Here is a 19,121-nt window from a genome sequence, read left to right on the forward strand (position 1 = left end):
CCTTTATGTAACCCTTAAATTTCTTCTTTTTTTTTTTGTATGCAGATTACAATTGTTTCTTTATAATAAAAAAAAAAAAACAGTAGTGTATGTTTATATGTACAATACTCAAAATTAAAACCATACTATATAAGAGCTGTAAAGGACTGCAGCCTTTTTTTTTCACTCTTGAATATGACATCATAATATCAAAAAAATAATAAAAAGAAGAGGAAGAAAAAAAAACAGCAAGTCCTGACTAAAAAGTGAATGTCAGAGGCAAACACTAAAAACAAAATACAGACTCTTTTCATAAACACTATATGGTCAAAGTTTGGAGGACACCTGACTGACCTAACCATAAAAGCTCAAGTCATTTGTATAGAGCCATGACCTCAACCCAGCAAAACACCTTTGGGATGAACCAAAAAGCCCACTGTGCTGCGAGCCTCTTCACTAGACATCATTGCCCTGACCATGTGGCCTTGTGGCTGAATGCCCAAAGCCCATGCTCCAAAATCTAGTCAAAAGCCCTCTCAGAACAATGGCGGTTATGATAACACCAAAGGGGCAAATCTTTATTATTTTCTGTCACTGTGAATCATTGTGAAGCTGTTCCTAAATAAAGAGTAACAGAACAAACACACTCAAAAATAAAAATGTAAAAATAAAGCATTTTTTTTATTCCATGATGGAAAAACACAGTCGATGGCTTATATTAATAGATTGCATATACTAAATAAAGCTTAGTATTTTTCTGTTATTAATAAATATAAACATCTTTCTTTCATATGATTCATATAAAGGCACATTATATTAAAATAATATTAATTTATCCAAGTACACTAGATATGTGGCCTGCTTTGGTTTTACTTAGCTGAAGTCATAAAAACTGCTGTGTACTGCTCTGATCTAACACATACTCTAGTATAAAAATGGTAAAAAATACAATTGCAATGCAAAACTGAATTTTATACATTTGTTAATAGTGATCTACAATAGTGATCTTCCTTGAAGAAGAAGAAAAACTAACTGCTTGCAAAATATTTCATAATGCTAATTCGGAGTTTGTAATTCAGAACTTTATGCTGAAATGCTTGTTTTTGCACAGCAATGGTAAACATGGTATGGGGTTTTTGTATATTGCTGTACAAATTGAATAATACCTTCATAAAAAGACTTTGCAACATTTTCATGACTCGGATTTAGTAAAACAACGCAGGCCAGGGATCCTCCAGCGAGAGCCAGTTTGAATGCGCAGGTCCAGCCACTCCTGCTGTGCCACAGCTAAGTAGGATTCCTGTGGAGCTGTGGAGAGCAACTCCGGGCTCACAGAGCCTTCAGCCCGAGCCAAGGCCTGGTGACAGGCTGCCTGGACATCGATAGTCTCCAAATTATTGAGGCTTCCAACGGTCTGATCTATGACCTGGGCCCGGTTTGGACCTGACAAAACAATCAAAATTTCAAGAATCAGATTTGAATAGTTTTGATTTTCAAAAATAAAATAAAGTATAAAAAATAAAGTTGTCTTTTAAGTGAATAATACCAAAGAAGGTTAAGGTTAAATAAAAGTAAAATACAAAGCAACCTCACGGAAACCAACTTAACATTTTCTTGTTTTTATCCTGACAGTAACTCACAGCAGTTTCGGAAAGGCTCCCATCTTTGAGAAGGCATGTATGGTTTGGTCACAGGTTGCTGCAGAAGACACACTATAGCATTGTCCACTTGATGAAAGACGTGCAATGACAGAAGATGGTGGTGCAGCTCTTCCGACAGCCTGTATTTCTCCGAACGAATCAACTCTCTAATCGTGTCAAAATCCTGCTTTAGCTGCAGCGCTCCATGAACACTATAAAGGAGGTAATGTAAAGAAACAGTGGGTTTTTTTTTTATGCCCTTTTACCAATGCTAAGATCAGGTTCTCGATAACTGTATACAATATTGCTTGGTCACTGATGACTAATCAATTTTAATCCACATAGAATCATTACCCACTGACCTAAACTTGATTTTCTGTTTGAGTATGTGCTCCATCCAGGCCTCCATGAAGGCAGTCATGGCCTCTGCCAGTGCTGGAATACGAGTCTCATCTGGTAGTGGCTGCACTCCCTCAAACACCTGACCAAGCACACTTTGAGCCGCGAAAACTGCATAATCGCTCGGGATGCTGGGTAATTCTATTAAAATACACAAAGCAGCAATTCCATACTGGACTTAAAAACTACTGTTTATTAACTATATATTTAATAGTAACATTGGTGGTTAGTAGTTGACGAAGTACACAAAACATAGATTTTAGTAAAAGTAAAGAAATAGTAGGTAAAATATTACTCCAGTAAAAAATGCTCCCTTTAAAATTTCACTTGATTAAAAGTACAAAAGTTTTTGCCTTTAAATGTACTAAATTATCCAAGTACTATGATTTATGTTAGCTATTATTTTTATTACAAGACAACTTCAACTTCAAATCAGTTTATGTGAGATGTCTCTGGTGTGCTAAGAGTAACATTAATCTATTAATTAAATAATATTAATGAGTTATACACTCATCTAATAAAAATATCATGAGCCCAAAACCTTCATGTCAATTACTTAAAATATAAATTGGGCAAATAAGGCCATGGGTGCTGTGGCAAGTTAGAGTCAGGAGTTTCTTCCATCACTTATTCCTCTCAAAATGTCCGGATTGATGTTGAACTGACGCTGAACTGTATGTTCGTGCTTAGTTGATACCACCAAGTGCCAATGGAGGTTTTAACTTAAATAATGCCCTGAGTGAACCATGCCATGACCCAACATCTCTCCCAATGATTAGTTTCCGCTTTGCCTCAGTTACAATCACTGGATGAGTAAGACAAATCCACAAATTTAGACACATTTCTGAGAGCTCATGTATAAAAATCACCCTAAATGCATTTATTGCACAATTTATCAAACTCTTAGAACCAAGAACCAAACAACTCCTTGGCTAATTGTAGACATAAGATACATACAACATCTAAAAACTTTCTTTTGGCTTCTCCCATTAGGGGTCACCACAGCGGATTATCTGCATGTTTGATTTGGCACGTTTTTACGCTTGATGCCCTTCCTAACACATCCCTCCCCATTTATCCGGGCTTGGGACCAGCACAAAGAGTGGCTGGGGTTGGTTCCCTGACCAACATCTATATCCTTATAATACATGTCTTTTAAATGAGCCCTTTAAGTTGCACTGGAAATTCCCCTTACTGAACTCAGTTCAGGACCTGTTCAGTACAATCACAGAAAACCTTTTCCGACATAAACTCAATTAAAGATAACCAAATTAATAAGTGCTAGTTTAACTACAATCCAACTAGAATAGTTAGATTGTACCATAATTGTTTGGTTGCAAGCTGAACACATTATGATAAACTACATACTATAAATTATAATGTTATGCAAGCTAAAATAAATATAGTTGCTCTATGCGTAAAAAAATAACAGGCAAAACAGCATAACCAGTATATAGTACATGGTGTACATAAGTGACACAGTTATTAGCCTCATTTCATTAAATGCATTAGCCTATACCATTATTATAACAAAATAAGCTGCATACACACCTTAAGACATTTATGTGACCTCCATAATTTTATTTTGGGTTCAACTCTTCTTACTGCCGTGACGTCGCATAAACCCTGCCTCTTGTTTCTTAATGAATAAATGAGGGAACTTCTCCAGGTTCTCCAAGTGCACTGACCGTGACATGATATAATAATTGGTGCGGCCGTGCAAATGAGCAGTAAAAAAAAAAACTCCCAGTGCATCCCTCCCGGCAAGATGCGACTAAATCTGCCAGCGCCAAGCGGAAATCAAAACAAGTTTAAAACCCTGATTGACGGCTTGCTGTGTGTTTGAATTCAGTTTTTATCAATTCATAAATAAACAATTGATTTTGCTACATGTATTTGAGTAAAAAGTAAGATATTTGACTTTGAAATCTAGTTAAGTTAAAGTTTCCCCAAACGAAAAAAAATAATAAAAATTACTACTCAAGTAACGAATTACATTTACTTACTGGAATAGAAAACATGAAAATACAAAAAAGCCCCAAAATGCCATTATTTGCCTTCTGACCTGTTTTACAGTTGACTCTCCAGTGTTTTGCTGATGGCATCATTTGCTCAAAAACCTCCATCGACATTTTCTTGCAATCCGTTGAAAAGATCCTCAGGATTAGTTCAGAGAAGACCTATGATTTAATAAATTATCACATAAACATAGTCTTGATTATTCCATTAAAAAACCAAGCTTGTGCATTTAATTTAACACCAAGAAATCTCTGATTTGATTTGATTGATAATTGTTTTAGATAAGGATATATATGCATTTTAAACATATCCTTGTTTTCTTTCATATGTTATCCCATAACCCAAGGCTGAAATATTGTTCTAAATATTATAATGTGATGTAGTAGCATTAGTGCAGTTGGTTTGCACATGCTCAGGGCTGTATTCAAATTAACCAGGATTTTCTTGACACACCACACTGTTCTTTATTAATTGTGCATACTATTATAATTATTTTAGAAAAATAATTAGCTGCAATAATAGATCACTACATACATACTCTGTTAAATAATCCCACACTGAAATGTTTAAAAAAAAATTTACTTGTAGTTGTGAGCCTGCATGAGATAACTGGAGTCCATGTTCCACAATGCGATGATGATGAAGTTGAAGATGATCATGATCGGCCGTTCCAACCACAGTGTTCAGCTGCTGCACTAGATTCTCCACTGTCGCCATGAGAGCCTTTAAAATTCATACAACCAAAGATTTCAATGCATATTCCTCATTTACATTGTCCAAATGATTATAAAATTCAGTAAAGACTGCTATATACCTTAAGGTCTCCTTGTGTGACTAACACAAACTTAGTAAGAGACCATGAGGCCAGAAACTGGTAGGCCTTACTCATAACCCAGAAGGTTGAAGACTGGACCGTGGCTTCGGCCCTGCACAGCAGTCCTAGATGATACAAAGCAAGGAGTTTGTTTCCTTTTCCTGAGCACAAACAAAATCAAACATGGCTTATGAATGTAATACAAAATACTTGATACACTATATGGACAAAGATCTTTGGATATGTGACCATAAGTATCTCAAAAAGTCCTTTAAAGCAGCGGCCTCCAACCTTTTTTGCGCCACAGACCGGCTTAATGTCAATTAAACCATATTAAATATTAAAGAAGTTAGACATGTGACCGAGGCAAGCATCATGACATGCATCAAGAGTGAGTCATAGACAGATATGGCGGAGAGAATCCGGTAATTTTCCAAAATAAAACATCTTTCAGAATCAGATAATAAATCAAACGGAAATAAATGTAAGTTATGTATTCTTTCTGTGCAGCCCGGTATTAATTTACCCGGTTCGTGGCCCGGGTGTTGGGGACCACTGCTTTAGAGTTTAAAAACAAGACAGAAACTAAACTGAAAAGGAATAAGATTAATGAGTACCCGAGTTTGTGTGTGGGGTTTGCAGTAACTGAAGCACAAAGTGAAGAGGAGGGAAGAGCTGGAATGCAATTTCCATGGTGGCTGTTTTGACGGTGGAAGGATCTGTTGTGGCTCTCGGTAAACACTTATCCTTTGTTCCTAAACCCAGTGACTCACACATAACTGCAACAATATAATAAAATGAGTACAGCAATCAACAATGTGATAGAATTAGATGAAAAGTAGTGTTAGTTACCACATTAAAGCTAAAAATTCAGAACATTCTTTACTGTTTTCAATTTAATTACAGCAGCTATTAAGTATAAATACAGTATTTCTCTAACCAGCCTCACTGTTTATCTTTCACTCTTGAAAGTTAATAAAAAGATTCATTATATTCATGTTACAGAAAAACTCCAAAGCCCAAAGCATGCTGAAAATGTTACAGCCTAATAAAATTACCACTGTAATCAGAAACTCCAAATGATTTTCAACATCTACTCATGTTGAGCAAAAACTCTGCATATTTTTTTTACTACAGAAACAAACCCATAGTCGAACAAGTATCAGTGCTAATGTTGTGGAGAAAATAAATTTCACCTTCTGACTGATTAGAATCAAGTATTCAACATCACTGTGGTATAAACCTAAATATACTAAAATGGCATTTTGGACACAATGCAGTAGAGCCTTTCAAATTTATTTATTCAACTTACTTGCATCCCAGTGCATAAAGGCATCAGTAGATGAAATATGGGAGTAGAATTTATTTAAAATGTTCTTGCATTCAGCTGGAACCAATTCTAAAAAGAGAAAATGATCATACAAATTACTCAGCACTCGAGCATTTCAACAAGGAAACAACCAAATTTGATAAACCACCTTTTACAGCCGTACCTTCTTCACAAGCTTGTTTTAGCCAACTGACCAAAAGGAACACCATCTGATCATTCCATTGGTTCATACCACCTAAAACACTGCTGTGAGACGGGTAATAAAAATGCTGGATAACCGCTTTGCCGAATTCCTTCCATAGCATATCCCTGTACTGAGAAAAAAGCGCCACACTCCTATCAAACTGAGGTCTTTTGGGAATGTTTGGAGCTAAGTGGTCTGTTGAGGGCACTAAGCTTTGAAAAAGAGTTTCAAGGATGTCCTCTTGATCCCACTGAGCAAACATGAACAAGGGCAGACTGGAAGAACAGCAACTGTGGAGTGGCTTTTTAATGGAATTGTCCGAGTTAGATTTAGATTGATATGAAGTAGATGGAACAAGAAGATACAGAAAATCTAAGTCCCCCCATTTAATTCTGTTTTGTCCTGCAAGCGAAAGAAGATTAGTCTGCTGGCATGTCCAACTGTAAAGTTGCCTGGCTGCAATTTGACCCCGATGCAATGCCACAATCCTCATGACTTCCACCACTAACAATGTACCAAGTCTGCGGTGTTTCCTGGGCAAACCTGAAATGTTCTCAGAACAATCAGAGGTGAACAAACTTCCAGCTGCAACCATTTTCTGAGACCTAGGGTTGGCTATGATATTATTATAGAGTCCCACAGCAGACAGCAAGTCCTCCAAGGCACTGCTGGGTAAACCCACCAGCCGAACAGCAGCTAACGTTTTAAACACAGTGTGCATGCACTTCTCCATCAGCAGCAAGGCTTTCTGTCCCAGCATCCACAACGTTTTCTGTATTGAGACTAGCATCTCTGTGCGACTGAGAAAAACAGTTTGCAAGAATGGGTCAGAACGCATTCGTGAATGTAGCATGTCCCAGTGCCCGACGTGGACTTGCAGTTCCTGACACATAGCCCTAAAATCCAGGTTACAGTAAAAGTCGAGTAGTTCTTTAGAACTCTTGTTGGCTAAGACATGCACTTTGCTCAGCACATCACGCAATCGTGATATAAAGCAGTTAGCTGCACGGCATCTACGACCATATTCATGGAGGAAGAGGAGCTGAGCCCGTTGTTCCAGAAGGTGCTGAAGTTGTGCATAGTGCTGACTAAAGACTGCTGCCTGAGGGTGGTGATAAAATTCTGCCTCTCCTGAAGAGGACAGTCCTGTAATGCACCCCCTCAGACAACTTCCTGATCCACGCAGTACATGACACTGAGACCTGAGAGTCAATAAAGTGTGTTCTAGGTGCTGTAAGCGTTGGGAAGATCGAGAGGTAAGGTCTTGGCATGCTACAAAATTATCTTCGTGTTCATAGTTCCTGCTAAAACTGTCATTCTTCTGTCTCTGGAAATACTTAAGACTGGGACTGAAGTGCTTCTGATACAGAGGATCTGTCTTCTGACAGGACTTGGTAAACACACCAAAAAGAGGACCTAAAAACACAAGAGGAGACCATTTATTTAAAAAATACAATTCTGAATTCTGTTTTTAGTGTACTTGTTTTATTTTTGTATCAAATATTGAGTTGTAGGAAATTGACTGAATACAGTAATGAAAATAGGTGGCAGTGAATTTAAAAATTAATTAGAGGTACTGTGTTTTAAAGCATCATGCACATTAAAGCCCGGCACCAGTCCGTGGGTCAATTGGTACCGGGCTGCACAGAAAGAATGGATAACACATTATTTCCGTTTTATTTATTATCTGATTCTAAAAGATGTTTAATTTTGGAAAATTACCAGATTCTTTCTGTCACATCTGTCAATGACTTACTCTTGATGCATGACAAGATGCTTCCCTCGGTCACATGTCTTACCAACATCCGCTACCTTCTTAAAGGGGCTGCTCCGGCCGGTAACACATAATACATTACCGCTAAATTGAAACCCCCAAGCTAGCAAAATGAACGTTTAGTATTATATTTATAAAATGCCATTTTTTTGCCGGTCGTATCCTTTTATTTTGTTGTATTAATACCTCACACCTTAAAGGCCAGTCCGTAATAATATCGTCTGATGGAAAATATTGAAGATTGGGGACCGCTGCTTTAAAGTATGGGAACTCTTAATATTACACTGAACTGTTGGCCTTATGATATGTAAGGAATATTTCAATTTGTTGTAATACATTAGTGGTGTGAAAATTTGAAAAATCATTGTCTGCCTTATTAGAAAACAATTTTGTGGGATGTTGACGACAAACAACTCAATATTCAAGATGAACAAAAATGTAGTTTCTAGATGTGTCTTTTAGTCATCTGCATTTCGTTCACATTAAATTTGACCCAGAAAAAGTTGATTCACTGATTGAGGCACACCAAAACTTTGGAGTTGATTCTGCGCTCTGACTCAACTTTCATGCATACTGAAAGCAAAATGTATTTAGATTCTGAGTGGTTTAGTGAAATAGCTAGTGGAGATTTCTTATGCATATATTTAGGATGCGTCTGGTCAAAATAGACCAAATCAGAGCTTTTGTTCAGTTTGCACACACTATTAACAAATTAAACATAATTTGTGGAAGCAGAAAAAAAAATATCTGCAAACATATTAACACTATTGCAATTGCTGATTAGAGAAATCACTATAACTAAAAAATGCTTCGTATCATATCAAATTATAGCAGTGATACAGTGATTTACACCACCTACCATCATGTTTGTTCTTCAGCGGCGGATATTTTTCAGAAAGTATTTCTGGACAACTGTATGAAATTCTCTGTGAATAAAGAAATTATCTGAAATTTAGCAAAAGACACAACAAGGAAGCTGCTACCAGACAAACATCCATTATATAAAAATCTAACACGACATTACAGCGTAAAATCTATTATTTAGCTGTGTATCATCAGTTATCATCAGCACCTCTACCTATCGCATGTTTAAAATTAAATAAATGGTAGCAGTGCAATCATAAAAGTGAACAAAGTGCAAATATGTTATTTTAAATAAAAGCTTTCATTTCCATATTTCAAATGCAGTGGAAATGTTCCACATTCAATTCTAAATCATAGCATTATTACATAATGTTTTTTCCGTCACTTTCCCTAGCTTCAATCGAATGTCTTCCGACAGTAGAGGTACTAAGAGGTAACTTTAGATCATTGTTGATCTTTCTGGAAATGCTAATTAACTGAATCTTTGCGACTCTGTAACAGCAGCCACTCATTTTCTCCTGCATTTTCCAGGGTTTTTAATTTTTTTTTGCCATTTTAAACCATTTGAGATCATATTTAACTCAGCATTCTATAACTGTACTTCTGCTGCACTTCTTAATACATTTTCTCCTTTCATATCAACATTTTAATCAAATTGCATTGTTGTTCCACCGCACACTATTTGAAACAGACCATTTTATTTTAGCTCATTAGCGAAGATATTTTATAATAAATGTGTAAATGTGTTTTTGTGTGTAAATGTGTTTAAAACACTGCTATTACTATGAACACTCTTTTCGATGAAAAATGTGATTACTCAGAACAAGCAGTGGGCATGTCATGATATTTGGGTCTGCTGTTTTTCCATGACACTGCTATATCTAAAATTAAATCATTTTCAATGCAGAAATATCGCCACTTCCACAAACAGTGGTTCATCTTGTTACTGATGTTGCACTGCAATTCATTTAAAGACAACTGTAAATACCTGTAGTCATGATAAGAAAAGAGGTTTTATCCTTTCGAGATCATCAGTTTAATACCTACCAAATTGACCTGGTCAGATTCTGAGGCTCGGAGCTCAGAGCTGTCAGTCACAGCAGACGGCATTCCTCTGTCTAGAAGGGAAAAAAAAGGATTGTGTGTGTTCACAGGCAGTTTAGAAAAAAAACAAAGGGTGCTTTATGATAAAACACATTACAGTTTCATAAAAGCTGAAAGACACTTGGGCTGGTTTGGATCAGCGTTTGTCTAAATTGCAATTAAGACATTGGTACGGATGGTTCATCGTGTAGACGGCATTTCCCAAAATATTGACGGTCCCATGCTCATGCTGGGACTAATTCAGTATATGTTCATACTGAACAAGCTTTCAAAACTTTCAGCACTAAAAGTGAGTTGAGAGAGATGTTTCCCTCTACACCTTCACCTCATTCAAGACCTACATCTACACCTAGAAATCTAGATCCGGCTTACAGTAAATGTGCACTATACATATACACTGCATGGATATTACACCGATTATTCAGTAAAGAAACTCTGGGTTGCTCAGAGCGTCTGAATTTGTATTTTGCATGCAGTTAGATGCCTGAAAACGTGGAAAACTTCATTTTTCTGTCACTTTCTGGGTATGAATGATAAGCAGTAAAAAAAAACCCTACCTGCAGCATGAGGATGTATTTGTGTTTTGTTGCTGTTTTCAGCCTCATTGTGTCCTTCCTGGGGAGTGCTGGATGCCTGAGCCATTCTCTAGCTCAGCTTTCCCATTTCACCTACAACAGCTCAAGAAAGACATAAGACACAGCTTTATTTAGCATGGGATTTCTATGATGTTCTCCAATAGTTCCTCTTGCAGTTCACCCAAAACACATCAGCCAAGTCTTCACTATACATCCGCTGGACCGAGCTGCTATTTGGACACGTTACCTGGGTAGCTACTGAACCAGTTTCTTCTCTGCAACACAAACAGGAGAAAGGTGGAGGTCTGGAGATCTTCCAGAGAGATTGAGGCGCTACAGCTCCTATACAATGGTTAAAAACTCCAAGTGCATTGTTGTTGCTTTAGCAGGAAAACATGGAGATGGGTCTACGGTCCTGTCCCAAATAGCGTCCTAGGGCCTCCATGTCCGTACTTACAGACGAAGAAATGATTCCATTTGGAACATGGCCTACAAGACACACAGGGAACCAATGAGAGAGCTGCTTCTTCTCTTTGGAGGCGGGGCTTAAAGATTGTATTGGATCGCCCGATTGGTGTCACAAAATGGGCGGGGCTTATTCGTCGACGCACTAACTTGCATGTACGATATAGTCTCTGACAGCAGCAGTTTACTGACTGTATATTTTATATAAATGATAAAAGTGTTTGTATATGCAGCTGTGAAAACATTTTTAAGTGAGAATCTACTTCTTCTTCTTTAGGCTGCTCCCGATAGGGGTTGCCACAGCGGATCACCCTGTCCTCTACAGCTGACTTTTTTTAAACCTGCATGTCTTCCCTCACCACATTCATAAACTTCCTCCTTGGCCTTCCTCTTTTTCTCCTTCCTGGTTTCTCTATCCTCATCATTCTTCTACCAATGTATCCCATGTCCCTCCTCTGCACATGACCAAACCACCTCAATCTCGCCTCTCTCACCTTGTCTCCAAAATCGTGTCTTACTTGTAAATGAGAGTGCTTTCAGAAATGAGTGTTCATTTATTTTTTATTATTTAGCGAAATGAAAAGTAAATGAACAGAATCCAAATCCAATCAATATTTGCTGTGACTACCCTTTGGCTTTCAATTATTTTGTGCGCTTTATAAACTTGCACAGGGATCAGGGATTTTCAGACCGATGAGTCTAAATCTAAAATATTTGGCTGTAGAAAAAAAAATAATTGTTTGCTGAGGGTTTGGAGAGTGGAACAATGATTAGATTAGATTAGATTAGATTCATGAAGATGTTGAGGTTTTCGTTGGGAGTGATGAGGATGGACATGATTAGAAAGTAGTTAATCAGAAGGACAGCGCATGTAGGACGTTTTGGAGACAAGGTGAAGGAGGCGAGATTGAGATGGTTTGGACATGTGCAGAGGAGGGACATGGGGTATAATCGGTAGGAGAATGCTGAGGATGGAGCCACCAGGAAGAAGGGAAAAAGATGAAGGCCAAGGAGGAGGTTTATGGATGTGGTGAGGGAAGACATGCAGGTAGTTTGTTTTAAAGAGGCAAATGTAGAGGACAGGGGGGTATGGAGACGGATGATCTGCTGTGGCGACCCCTAATAGAAGAAGCCAAAAGAAAATAAGACATGTACAGAGCCATCTAACCAGAAGTGCATAAATGGCCTATTTACAATAAATATCAGTATGATAAATAGGGTACGAGGTCCATATATCCAATCCATATATAGGTCCAAATAATGTACAAAAGGTAGGGAGGTAATAATATATGGTATACAAAGTAATACTGCTGTTTGAGGCGTAGGCAGGGACCCAGTCATTTGTGAAAAGGGAGTATAGGAGAGGGGACAATACACATCCCTGAGGAACCCCCATTGCTGAGGGTGAGACTGGAGAAGGTGATGTTGTTCAGTCGAAGAGACTGTGGTAATGAGTGTCTCCAGGCAATAGTAAAGCATGGTGAAGGTTTGGGGTTGCATTTTTGCAATTGGATTTAAACATAATTAATGGTGTCCACGATGCTGACAAATACGGGCAGATACTTATCCATCGTAATGTACCAGCAAAGAGTCATTATATATTTTCTATATTTATTTTGCAGCAGGACAACACCTCCAAACCTACAGCCAATGTCATTAAGAACTATCATCAGTATGAAAAAGAGCAAGGAGTCCTTAAAGTAATAGTTATGGCTCCCACAGAGTTTATAATCTCAACATCATAAAGGCTGCCTGGTATTACATAAAGAGACAGAAGGATTTGATGCAGCCTACATACAGTGCATCCAGAAAGAATTCACATCGCATCACTTTTTCCACATTTAATGTTACAGCCTTATCCCGAAATGGATTCAATCCATTATTTTCCACAAAATTCTTTGAACAATACCCCATAATGACAACGTGAAAGAAGTTTGTTTCAATGCCATGTCAGTCCTGCATCCTGTTTCTACTGATCATCCTTTTCTGCAACTTGGAGTCCACTTGTGGTAAATTCAGTTGATTGGACATGATCTGGAAAGGCACACACCTGCCTATATAAGGTCCCACAGTTAACAGCACATGTCAGAGCACAAACCAAGAAATGAGGTCCAAGGAATTGTCTGCAGACCTCAGAGACCGGATTGTATCAAGGCACAGATATGGGGAAAGTACAGAATAATTTCTGGAAGACATTTGGACTCTTCCTAGAGTGGGTCTTCAAGCCCATTTCTTCCAATGTTTCCCATCAAACCAGCTGCAGCTTGAGAGGTTCTGCAAAGAAGAATGGGAGAAGCTGCCCAAAAATAGATGTGCCGTTGAGCATCATACTCAAAAAAGCTGAAGGCTGTATTTGATGCCAACGGTGCTTTATTAAGAAAAGTCTGTGAATACTTTTTTCTTACATTTTTTATCTTTAATACATTTGCAAAGATTTCAAACACACTTCTTTTATGTTGTTATTATGAGGTATTGCTTGTAGAATTTTGAGAAATAATTTAATCCATTTTGGAATAAGGCTGTTACAACAAAATGTGGAAAAAGTAAAGCATTGAATACCTTTCAAGTTCCAAGATGTTTGGAACAACTTTGCTGTTTTCCAGGAAATTATGTTCACCCCAAATATTGATTTGATTCCCATTCTTTTCATTTACTTTTTAATTTGTTAATTGACACAGCCAAATGTTTGTAGACCCTTTACAACCACACCCATATCCAAGCACTATGAAGATATGGTATGCGGAGGATCAAGTCTATGGCCTGCACAAAGTCTGACCCTATCCACAAAAAATACTGCAGCTCCTAAACTCGCTGTTTTTTTAAGTAAATAATCAGAAATCTTTACAGCTGTCAAAAAAAAAAAAAAAAAAAGGGAAAAAAAAGAAGCAAAGCAGGACTAAACCTGAAATGAGATGGTTCTTATTAATAAGATAGTTCTTATTAAAAAGTATCATCTGAACACAAGTTTTATATACTTCTTTATTTCAAAATGGTCCTTATAAAACACATTTAACAGAAAAAGAAAGATCTAATTTACAACACAAATAAAAGCAATATTTTTTACAACAATTATATCTGGTGAAACAAACACTTAGATGTGGAAAACCTGCCCATATGGAAAACAATTTCTTCAGTGTAATTTTTATCTTTAACATTACATATAGATTCTGAATTCACCAAGAAGATAAAGATGTGTTAAAAAAACAAAACAATTGCAAGCACAAAACAGTATTAACAATAAAATCAAGCGAAGATCTGTACGTTAACAGTTCTCTCGCTTTCACAGAGAATCAGTGAGTGAAGTCATGCCATTTCAGCTTCATCTATCTTCATCATCTTATGGGGGGTTCCCGAGTCCTGCAACAAGATCAACAACTGCATTAAAACACACTGGAACCAAGCAATTTATAAATAATAGCAAAATGAGGCTTAAATTTCATCCATATTTACTATATAGAGTGTTTTTTTTTTTTAAGCACATTCGGTTTCATACACACCTCAGGGAATGAACTACTAGATTTGGAACTTGATGCTTCTGTTTCAGGATCCACTGAGCACTCCACATCCAGCTCAAAGTCCATGACCTCACCCAGATCTCTATTTAGGGGAAACACAAGACACTTCAAGTTGCCGCACAAAATATAAAAAGGTGTGTGTGTGTGTGTGTGTGTGTGGGATATATATATATAAATAAATAAAAAAATGTCACACACACACACACACACACATATATATATATACACACACATATACACACACACACAAAATAATATTAATATTTATAAACTTATTAAACTTTTTTATTATGAATTTGATTGAACTCTATCACTCTATTCTGTGGTTAATCATGCTTATAAAGGTTGTTAAAATATGGCGTTTAAAAGTCATCTTACAACGTGATATTTTTTTTTTAAAGACAATGAGCATTCCAAAAATAAATAGAGCCAATTCCACTTATAAGTAAATATCGAGCATCACAAGAGCATGTTTTAACCAAAAACATGTAATTCATTTAACTTATCAGGCTTCTGCTATTTGTATTATGCAACAAAAATTAGCATAAACAAAAACATACACAGCCTGCAGATCGCTGCCTTCTTCAGCAGGAGGGTCCCAAGCATGAAGTTTGACTTTCCACAGTCTTATTTGCTGGTCCCAGGAGCGACGACTATATTTCCTCAACTTGTTAGGAGTTCGTGGATGAACCCCTGGTTTCCGCAAGTTCCTAGAATCAGAAATGAAACAATGAAAGCCTGGTATTTCCCCTCAAACACACTCAGCACTCCTAGCTTCATTAAAGTTAATAACAGAGTATTATATTCTACTCACTTTGGTACTTCTTTAATGTAGCGGTCATAGGCAAGAGTGTTCTTCCCATAGTTAATCTGCTTTTGTCTCCTCAATAGGACAGTCTCGTCAGTCTCGATATCCCCAGGGACAGGGGACTCTCTGGAATCTCGCGAGTCGGAACTGTAGACCCAACGCACGAGTTATTAGTGTACAAGCGTGATGACAAAGATATCAATAAAAGCACAGTTATGAATAACAAACCTTCCAGATGACATTTTTCTCTCCCTCGGAACAGAATCTGCAGTCAGTATCCGCCGTCTGTAGCTAAACCAATTAAGGCAAATTATAAAACCTATGAATAATGTGGGCTGAGGATTAGAAGTACTAAAACAAACATAAAAATAAACTGACCGCTCGATGTCCCGTCGAACATTTGTGCGCATTTCATTATTCTCCACCTCCTCTGCCCAGTCTCTTATTCTCGACACAGGCCCTCCACTCTCTGGAGTTGTGAAACTAATCAAAACAGGGGGGAAAGACAATTTAGCATAATTTTACATGCACCTGTTGTCTGAAGTCAAGAATGTGGAGTTTATCGATATTCTCCTCTGAATCAGTGCATACATAGAAATTTTCCCAAGCATACCGTATTGTAATTCATATTGCACAATTCCCTTCCTAAAAAATACAGAGATCACAGTAGAGCGAACAAGAAAACCCTAACAAGCAAAGAGGAAACCAGTAGGCTGATTCTGGTGCATGTGATTCTGGAGAGATCATAGCTGCACCAAACAACTGCAAGAAAGTGAGAGAGTGAGGGGTGAAAATAAGCAGTGCTTCTTTTTTTTTTTTTTTCTCTGGATTCACAGACTCGCAGATTAAAATGCAACCAAAAGAGCAAAACTAGCTACAAGTTCCTTCCAAATTTGAATCGCCTTTTCCTCAAGGCAAATTTTATTCACATTTGTTAAATCGCCAATCAAAACACCAAAGAGCCTCGCATTTCACCATGGCAAGGACTCAAAAATAATTAATGCGAAAAAATGCTGGTACCTTTGTAATAGTTTCAATACATTTGTGATGCTTTTAAGGGTGTAATGATGCACACAATTTACTCTTCAGTCACATTTATGTACAGTGCTCACAAAAAATTAAACTAAATCCTCTATTAAAGTTACATGATGTGGAAACAACAGTGCTTCTATAATATAGTAAAACACTGAAGTTAAAATCACTTACCATTCTGGCCTGTTCGGTCCTTTTCTGTCTGAACATTTGGTCTCAGGCTCATCGCGTGATCCTCGAACGTTCCCATCAGAGTCACGTTTCCTGCACAACTTTGGTCCTTTGTTCCTTAAAAAATAAATAAATAAAAAGGATTTTACATAAGTATATATATTACACACACACGCACGCACGCACGCGCGCGTAGCTTTTTACATTCATTACAAAAACAATACAAGTTCCATTTTATGGATTTATTCATGTCTGAAGAGGACCCTAAAGGATTTTCACTTTCAGAAAATAGTTTAATAGTCAAAGTAAAAACTCACATTTCATTTGCTAAACTGGGGAAAATATTAGTTTTCAAAGCTGCAGCATTACTCGGCTCTTGTGTTTAGCAGCAGTTTTTATTGTACTTTAAGTATTTCAACCAATTTTAAAATAACCTGTCATATCGGAAACATTAACATGCACCTAATGCAATGTGGGAAAGTTTAGATATATAATGCTCTAAAGCTCAAATAAATACTGTCTTCATTAAAAGAGCAGTAAACAATCCACCAGATACTTGAAGCATATGTTCACAAAATAAATCTGTTGCAATTGTTTTAGTTTAATGGGTGCTGGCTGCAAAAAATTAAAAGATGAAACCAGAGGAACTACACTGTGTCACCTTTAAAAAAAACAAGCAAACAAAAGCAGGGGTCAACAAAAACACCTGATCAATCCAGGTTTCTGCCTTTTGTAGATCCAGTCATAACCTGCCAATTTGTCACAATGGGGTTTCTTTATATTCTACATTCCCCGTGTTCAGATGAATGTAAGAGAGAAATAGTAAACATTACCTAAATTAGTGTCTGCGTTATGTAGTGCTGATAATTATGAGATGTCTCATGACATCTTGGTGCACATATATTCCTTGAAAACTCTTTCCTGGACTCTTTAGATTGTAGAGAAAAATCCATGGACTTGTTTATACAAGGTCGTTGTCTTTAAAACAGTTTTCAAGCTAAACTTTTCTTTGTTCAACTTAAAGAAGGCCCACAATCACCACTTTACTGTTTCAGCGCCATTTTGAAGCCATAAACGGTCGGATTTCAGCGGGACTACACGGGGACATTGTTCCAACAGATAACCTGCTAAAATATTGGAGAGAGATATATATATTTTTTAATATAAACTAGTCTTGTTTAGCTCTTGTATAGCTCGTATAGCTCTGAATGGAATCCATACAATCATTACAAATAAAACCAAAAGAGCTAGGAGAATAACCTTATATTTGATCAATAAATAAAAGTCTGATTAATGTAATAAAAATGTTAAAGACCAAGTCAGAAAGTAACTGCAGGAGGGTCCTGGCTAACTATTGTTTAAAAAACAATTCTGTATATAAATAAACCGTGTCTGAAATGTCAGTAAATATACTTAATGAGGGAATAGAAGTATGTTTCAGTGAAACGGGTTTGTACAATAGAGTAATCAGGCGGCCAGACTGCCTTCCGCTGTGGAAAAAAACCCGCGGTTTTGCGCGAACTCGCGGGAAACAGCAGCTGAGAGGAGGCGCGTTCCTCAAACACAATACACCCAAACAATACACTTATTACAAACACCACAGTATGTCCGAGAGTCCGTACTTTACCTGCTTTCTCCAGTCCGGCATTCAGCGTCGGCGCGGTGTGTATGGCGGTAAGACATTGTTTCCTGAGCGCGAGGTGAGATGAGATGAACACAACTGCAGAGAATCTGACGAAGAGCGCGCCACTCGGTCCGCGGTGACCGTCAACAACCAGATCACATGACACCCAGCAGCATTCTGGGTAAAGAGGGGGCACGCGCGTGGGCACGCGCCCGCTCGTAAACCCCGCCTTTTTTTTATTGATGAGAACGGCGCTCGTGCATCTTCATTTTACCTCAGTTTAGCGCGAAACTACGGAGGTCCTGCGTTATATTTGTTCTTTCTTGTTTTATCGTGATCTAGACATAAATGTTTTCACATCATCACGACTTAATTTGCTCGTAATCTAGACATAATTTTTTTTTCTCATTATCATGACTTCATTTACTCGTAATCTCGACATAAAAATGTTCTCATCACCCGACTTAATTTACTCGTAATCTCGACATAAAAATTGTTTTCTCATAATCACAACTTAATTTACTCGTAATCTCGACATAAAATTTGTTTTCTCATAATCTCAACTTAATTTACTCGTAATCTCGACATAAAATTTGTTTTCTCATAATCTCAACTTAATTTACTCGTAATCTCGACATTAAAATTGTTTTCTCATCATCACGACTTAATTTACTCGTAATCTCGACATAAAAATTGTTTTCTCATTATCATGACTTAACATTGCTTCCTCGTGATCAGTCCTTGCTGTCACAAATGTGTATAATTATTATCCATGATGCTGTGATGATGCTTACTCTAGAGAATGCATTATTAATTATTAGAGC

At 37.3% G+C, this 19,121-nt stretch overlaps 2 protein-coding genes across 4 annotated transcripts; both read right to left on the reverse strand.

Annotated features, from left to right (window-relative positions):
• Window positions 1-644: 644 nt before the first annotated feature.
• On the reverse strand, window positions 645-11,179 carry ccdc142 (coiled-coil domain containing 142). 2 transcript variants are annotated; one of them, XM_083561411.1, is made up of 13 exons: window positions 10,930-11,179; window positions 10,665-10,775; window positions 10,051-10,121; window positions 8,999-9,065; window positions 6,345-7,781; window positions 6,164-6,250; window positions 5,469-5,630; window positions 4,852-5,012; window positions 4,620-4,760; window positions 4,084-4,198; window positions 1,982-2,159; window positions 1,620-1,831; window positions 645-1,422 (listed from the first exon to the last, which is right to left on the reverse strand). In XM_083561411.1, exons 2-13 carry the CDS (start codon window positions 10,747-10,749, stop codon window positions 1,172-1,174), a joined length of 2,967 nt encoding a protein of 988 aa, XP_083417537.1. In that variant the 5' UTR covers window positions 10,750-10,775; window positions 10,930-11,179; the 3' UTR covers window positions 645-1,171. The 2 variants fall into 2 exon arrangements, with proteins under 2 accessions (XP_083417537.1, XP_083417536.1); XM_083561410.1 differs by having other exon boundaries at window positions 10,665-10,784.
• Window positions 11,180-14,112: 2,933 nt separating this feature from the next.
• Window positions 14,113-18,490, reverse strand: slbp (stem-loop histone mRNA binding protein). 2 transcript variants are annotated; one of them, XM_083561692.1, is made up of 8 exons: window positions 18,301-18,490; window positions 16,677-16,790; window positions 15,849-15,953; window positions 15,699-15,755; window positions 15,477-15,617; window positions 15,223-15,372; window positions 14,645-14,744; window positions 14,113-14,504 (listed from the first exon to the last, which is right to left on the reverse strand). In XM_083561692.1, exons 1-8 carry the CDS (start codon window positions 18,354-18,356, stop codon window positions 14,451-14,453), a joined length of 777 nt encoding a protein of 258 aa, XP_083417818.1. In that variant the 5' UTR covers window positions 18,357-18,490; the 3' UTR covers window positions 14,113-14,450. The 2 variants fall into 2 exon arrangements, with proteins under 2 accessions (XP_083417818.1, XP_083417817.1); XM_083561691.1 differs by having other exon boundaries at window positions 15,699-15,761.
• Between the last annotated feature and the right edge of the window lie 631 nt (window positions 18,491-19,121).

The sequence above is a fragment of the Silurus aristotelis genome (assembly GCF_946808225.1).
Source record: "Silurus aristotelis genome assembly, chromosome: 14".
NCBI lineage: Eukaryota > Metazoa > Chordata > Actinopteri > Siluriformes > Siluridae > Silurus > Silurus aristotelis.

Coding starts and splice junctions, on each gene's coding strand:
- ccdc142 (XM_083561411.1), bottom strand. CDS start 10,749: ATGGCTCAGGCATCCAGCACTCCCCAGGAAGGACACAATGAGGCTGAA. Junction 9,066..10,050: donor AATCTGACCAGGTCAATTTG/GTAGGTATTAAA, acceptor CTTTATTCACAG/AGAATTTCATACAGTTGTCC. Junction 1,423..1,619: donor GGAGCCTTTCCGAAACTGCT/GTGAGTTACTGT, acceptor TTGTTTTGTCAG/GTCCAAACCGGGCCCAGGTC.
- slbp (XM_083561691.1), bottom strand. CDS start 18,356: ATGTCTTACCGCCATACACACCGCGCCGACGCTGAATGCCGGACTGGA. Junction 15,373..15,476: donor TACATTAAAGAAGTACCAAA/GTGAGTAGAATA, acceptor TTCTGATTCTAG/GAACTTGCGGAAACCAGGGG. Junction 14,745..15,222: donor GGCAGCGATCTGCAGGCTGT/GTATGTTTTTGT, acceptor TCCCCTAAATAG/AGATCTGGGTGAGGTCATGG.